Genomic DNA, 6,065 nt, shown 5'->3' with positions numbered 1-6,065 from the left:
TTGAGCGTTTTAACCCCAAAAACGACAGGATTTGTGTGTGGTGGCCATAATAAACTTTTCATTTATTACGTGCTAAAATTTAATAAACAGGTTCAACAACAGCGAAGTGAGCAGTGTGAATGTCATATTTCATTTATTAATTAATGGCATTAACATAAAGCGTCAATTTGTGCGGGATCTTCCGATCCCATACCATCCCATAGCATCCATAAAAGAGGCCGCACTCTAAAGCCGGGGCGATTAAAAAGTTTACCCTAGCCAAAGTCAAGACCGGCCCTTAATGTTGCATATATTGTGGGCACATAACCCCGGGGTCCCCATTACGAAACGTGCCTAGACTGTAAACAGTCGTCCGGGGAGAATCGGCAGACACACTCGTACACACATACATACATATGGCACATATAGCATAGCAGCTGAGCGTCAATGACATGCTCAATTTTTCATGCATTATGCCGGGGCGTCGGGGCCACAGTGCGTATGCTTGATATTTGACTCAATATCAAGCCGAAAACACATTTAAGTCGCCGCAGCAGGAAAGCCTGAATATTTGCGTTGTAAGCGCTGCGAGGGCGAGAAATTTCACAGGGCCCATCAGACAATTTGCAGCCAGCTTACTCTGAGGCACTGAGAAAAAATATATGGACATCTTTTTATACAAAAATGTAATATTTAATACGTTCTTTTGAAATACTTTATAATTCAGTTATTTAATTTAGATTTTTATATTTATTTATTTTAAACCAACAAAAAGTTAAAATGAAAGTCTTTAATATTTTATTATAATGATTCATTTATTTATTTTAGTTTGATTGATTTACAAGGCAATAAAAAAGTTTGGTTTTTGTTATTTTTATTAGATAACAAATAAGATAAGGTTTTATTTTGTTATAATTTTTAAAAATTGTACAAACAAATTTCCGCTTTAAATGTTAAAAACTGTTTTTAGTTGATTTGGATTTTTTTTCTGTATTTATGTTCTATTGTCACCCTGACAAATGTAGTTATGCTTTTCATTACAATCTTCAAAGTACAAAAATCCGTTAAACATGGTAAAGCAGTCCCCTTTTTCCCATGCCAAATCTTTGAACCTCATATAGTTAACCGAATTTCCAGAGGTTACGGAAACGTAGTGTCGTTTTTCCGCTCGCTGATTGATGCCCGTCCAGTAGTGAGTATCTTTTTGGAGTCGCCAACTGACGGCACTGAACTCCCAATCGCCTTTAAAAGATGCCAGATAACCTCCTTCAGAACGACATGCGGCTATGGCATCAGTCCAAGTTTTTTTCTGGGTGTGCTCGAAGAAGAAGTATCTTCCGGCGATCCGTTCAAAACGCGGCTTGAGGGATGTTTTAATGTCTTTAAGGTTTCCGTGAATAGAAGAAAGCTGCTCTTGAACACCGCTGATTGCTTCTCTGAGGGAATCCAATTGGATCTTTAATGTATTATCTTCCGGGGCCTGAGTTAAAGATCCAAAACGATTTCCAACAATCACCAGGTAGAATAATACAATACCGATTCTAAACATTTTTAATTTCTGAAGAATAAATGAGAACCAGATCGACTCGAAAAGGCAACTGAAATTTTTTGTCTGCTTTTCCCGATTATATACATGCTTACTTATGATTATGAGTGACGTAAAATGGGATCTTTGACCCCTACGTTTGTTTAAATTGATAATGATGGTGCTAGCACTTTAAAAAAAAAAGTTATTCTGATGGAAAAAGAATACCCTTGAAAGTAATCATTAAAAAAGTTCCGAGGGAATGTTTTAGTATATTATTTATTATCTTTTTTCATATTTCCTACATTTTGACTCGAAATAATTAGAAATACATTTTTTAAAATTTTAATTTGATTTATTTTCTTCTGTGTAGGCCAACTCATACATATGCACGCCTTGATACACATATTCGCATTTGGGTTTTGGGCATATAGGCTGAAACTGGGGATGATTTCGTTGCCTTCGAAATTGTGGACTCTGAGCAAACACCGTGCAACGGAAACTATCGTCGTCTATATTGAGGAAATGGTTGGGGCTTTTCGGTCTGGGCATTTCGGGTTACATAACTGATTAAAGATTGGCCTAGCTTATGGGGATATACAGTCGTACAAAGATGTGGTGAGAGATATCGAAGAGGCCTGTGGCAACCTCTCGTGTCAACTTGTTGACTAAGCAAAGTCAGCCAGCCCCATATGAGTTATGATTTACTCAGCTCTTAAACAGGGAAAACAATGATGATGGGGAATTGCCTTTCAACGCCTCTTATTTATATAATCTAGAGAAACAAAAAATATTTCGTATACTGATTCATCTATCAGTACAAGATATTGAATTCATTTAGGATCAATAATAAAACGAGTTTATCTATGGATACTTAATGTATTTTATTTGTTTTTAACAGATTGCTTGGTAAAATTTTACACATTATTTATTATACCTAAGTTAAAGTTTTTTATAATTTTTATACCCTTAGCTTTTCGTATAAACATTCTTTTTATTTAGTTTTTAAATTTCGTCATCTTTCTGGCAAATAAAACTAAACTTATTGTCACAATTTTGCTCCTCCATGTAACCCCTTTTCAAGGAAATGCACTCCTTGTGATTGGTAAAACCTATTGTTATCCCTATGGAAGTTGGCTTTCCGGAGGCCACCGAAGTGAAGAGACTTTGGTTGTCGAGTTTATTCAGGCCCAGCCAGTAGGGAGTATCACTAAAGAGTCTACCACTAATTTCATATAATTCATATGTGTCTTTTATGGCTGCTAGATGGGCTCCTTTATAGCGACACATCTTTTTGGCCTCCGTCCAGTTCCGGTTATTAAAGTGTTCAAACAAAAAGTATCGGGAACCGATTTTCTCAAAAGTCGGATTTAGTACAGACTTTAAGCCGGCCAAAGATTTCTGCAGATCTGTAATCTGAATCTTCGCCATAGTTAGAGCTTCTTCCATGTCAGCCAGTTGGCTAAGTAGCTGATTATTTTCCGGAGTTTCTGCCTCGGCACCAGCAATCAACACAATGAAAACAACGGCTGCGACCTTCAGCATTTTAAAATTAATTCACCAGCGATTCAAAGCGGATTGGGGAGACAACTGACAATTTATAGATCTGTGCGCCTGCTTTTATACGTATCTGTGAGGTCTTATCAATTAGCAAAGGGCAGGGCAATTTCGCCAGCACTTTTTCAAAGCTATCTTTGTTCATCTTAATCATCATAACCAAATTTTAGGTCCGAGCTGAACTAACTGAAACCATTATAGTGAGGCGATTTCCTCACTCTCCCTTACCAAATATATATTTTTGAAGTCTAAGCTCAATGTCAAGGTTGACTACAGATAACAGAAAAATGTGAGTCTTAGATTTGTACTGTTTAAAAAATATACGACTATGAAAATGGTCACAGCTGAATTTATTTTCAGATTACAAAATGTGATTAAAAAGTTAGCAGACAGTAACAATAGAAATCCATTTCGCATACGATACTTTACAAATTCTTCACTGCCAGAAAATCATTCACAATGATTTATTTGAAATTTTCACATATATATAAAAGATTTTATTTTTAAACATTGAAAATCGTATTGGCCTTAGTACAAACAATTACATGCTTTTATTTTTATATCCATCACTCGAGGTGGAAAAAGGTGAAGGAAGAGTTTCCGATTATTTAAAGTATTCTTGATCAGGATTGCTGGCCGATGATGTCCTTTCAATTATTTTCCAGCTGCTCATCAACATCCCTGCTTATCTGTTGCAATCTCTCGAGTTCTTGCAAAAATTCAAGGAGCAAATCGTGTGATCTGCGAGCGGCATCTAATTCACTATATTCCGCAGTTACTGCCACGAAAACAGCAATCATAACGAGGAATAACACGGCTACGAGCTTCAACATCTGAAATTGATTTACTTGCGATTAAAATCGGACTGGGAAGACGACTGACAAAACTTAGCCTATGCTCACCCGCTTTTATACGTGTTATACAGAACCAGAACTAATTCCGGGTGGTTCACCAGATAACCTTTTCATGTGAGTTTATGTTTTTTATTTATTTTTTAAAGTCTGCTTGAAAAAAAATAAATCTTTACATTGCTAAATTTAAAGAAATTATTTGTTACACTAAAAAAATATGGATTTTAGTTAGAGCTACTTCCATGTCAGCCAGCTGGCTAATTAACTGATAATTTTCCAGTGTTTCTGCCGCTGAACTGGAAATAACCACAAGGATAATTACGACGGCGAGCTCTAATATTTTTAAATTAAATTACTTGCAATTCAAATCGTATAACTGACAAATTATAATTATTATGTTCCCCGCTTCTTACACGTGCCTGTTTGGTCCTATCAACTGGGTATGGATTATATTCGGAATCTGGAGCAAGTGCTATGTCAAGGCTGACCACAGATAACCCAAAAATTCTTCACTGCAAGAAAATTCTTCGGTACCCGAAAATGCCCACAATATGTTTCAGTGTCAACTATTTGAAATTTTCACATAAGTATATTTATTATGATATTTTTATAAACATTGAAAATCATCTTTGCCCTAAGCAGACAATTACATTTGTTGATTTTTATAGCCGTTACCAGGGAAAAAAAGTATGCAACAGGTCGAAGGCAGAGTTTCCGTCCATTTAATGTATCCTTGATCAGGATCACTGGCCGACCATAGCCAGTTCATTCTCGAGGCGCTCGATATTCCTCCAGATGCCAAGCTGTTGTCTTAAATTGTTGTTGTACGCTTCTAGTGCTGCATTTAGTCTGCCGAAGGACTCTGTCAATTCACTACTGTCCGCAGTTACTGCCACGAAACCAACGATCATCACGAGGAATAACACGGCTACGAGCTTCGACATCTTAAATTGATTTACTTTCGATTAAAATCGGATTGGGCAGACGACTGACAAGGAATAGTCCATGCTAACCCGCTTATATACGTGTCTGTGACCCCTTATCGTTTCAAATTCGGACTCTTTAACAAGATCTAAGTCCGGGTTCACACCAGATAACCCTTTTATGTGAGGCGTATGTGGCCAAGGGTTCTAAAGTTTGAAAAACAACATGACAAGAAAACCACGTATAAAGATAAGGCTTATCTATCATAGTCCTCGCGAAATTGTTTTTAAATCATTAAACTATTAATACTTAAAAAAAACATACAATAACATTTTTAAAATATTTGAATTTGGTAAATTATTTTATTTTAAGTGTATATCTCAATTTTTTCTATGAAAAAGGGGATATTGAAATTTTTTTATATTTTAAGGAAATTACTAAGAAGTGCGAAAAATGCTTTAATGTAAGACAGATTTGTGCGACAAGTTGAAGATTATCACTGTCCTAAAGAACCACAACAAGTTTCGGCGTGGACCATTTCCCCTTCCGCCAAATGAATCTTCAAACGTTTTATATGTGTCCTAATGCCATAAAACAGACCTAAATTCGTGGTTTGCCGTAGCTGTTGTAATTTTGTTATGACCTCTGCTGCCCCCTTCCTCCTAATGCCCATCCCCAAAAAGTATGCCATAGGAAATTTCAGGAGTAATTTAGTTGAAATGCTGCAGCGGCAGCTTTGTTTGGCTTTGTTCTTTCATTTTGTGGCAGATATCTCAAGCAAATTAACCTAACTACTCTTAATGCCGGAGTATAACGCTTCCCCACTCACACACAAAAACCAATTAAATTCTTCCGCAAAGGCATGAAAGCTTCGTTGCTTCGATTAAAGCTTTCCCGAGGATGATGGGAAGGCGCACTGAAAGAATTAAGTATCTAGATCCAAAAGTTTTATATTTACATGAGCCCTAAAAACAAACTACTATTTTTCAATGTTTTTTAAATATATGTATTAATTTTCTATTATTATCTTATCTTTGAAAACTTGACTAAAACCTAAAATATTTTAGGCCAAGTAAATATTAAATATACAGATTTAAAAGATTAGTATAAACTGGAAATAATTGGTGCTCAATAAAGTTTTTAAATGATCCTAAGCTGTTAAAATAATATTGACAAATAATCCTCATTAAATCAAGAGCTTTGAAAACATCAAAATTTATTTTTTAGAA

The 6,065-nt window shown here is 35.8% G+C and overlaps 2 protein-coding genes across 2 annotated transcripts; both read right to left on the bottom strand.

Annotated features, from left to right (window-relative positions):
* Positions 1–973: 973 nt before the first annotated feature.
* Positions 974–1,528, bottom strand: LOC108064186 (accessory gland protein Acp29AB-like). The gene has a single exon (XM_017151592.2). It carries the CDS (start codon positions 1,526–1,528, stop codon positions 974–976), a length of 555 nt encoding a protein of 184 aa, XP_017007081.2.
* Positions 1,529–2,509: 981 nt separating this feature from the next.
* On the bottom strand, positions 2,510–3,049 carry LOC108064185 (accessory gland protein Acp29AB-like). Its single transcript, XM_017151591.2, has one exon. It carries the CDS (start codon positions 3,047–3,049, stop codon positions 2,510–2,512), a length of 540 nt encoding a protein of 179 aa, XP_017007080.2.
* Positions 3,050–6,065: the final 3,016 nt, after the last annotated feature.

This window comes from Drosophila takahashii, chromosome 2L, assembly GCF_030179915.1.
Source record: "Drosophila takahashii strain IR98-3 E-12201 chromosome 2L, DtakHiC1v2, whole genome shotgun sequence".
NCBI lineage: Eukaryota > Metazoa > Arthropoda > Insecta > Diptera > Drosophilidae > Drosophila > Drosophila takahashii.
This window is presented reverse-complemented; position numbering and strand designations above follow the sequence as displayed.

Coding starts and splice junctions, on each gene's coding strand:
- LOC108064185 (XM_017151591.2), bottom strand. CDS start 3,049: ATGCTGAAGGTCGCAGCCGTTGTTTTCATTGTGTTGATTGCTGGTGCC.
- LOC108064186 (XM_017151592.2), bottom strand. CDS start 1,528: ATGTTTAGAATCGGTATTGTATTATTCTACCTGGTGATTGTTGGAAAT.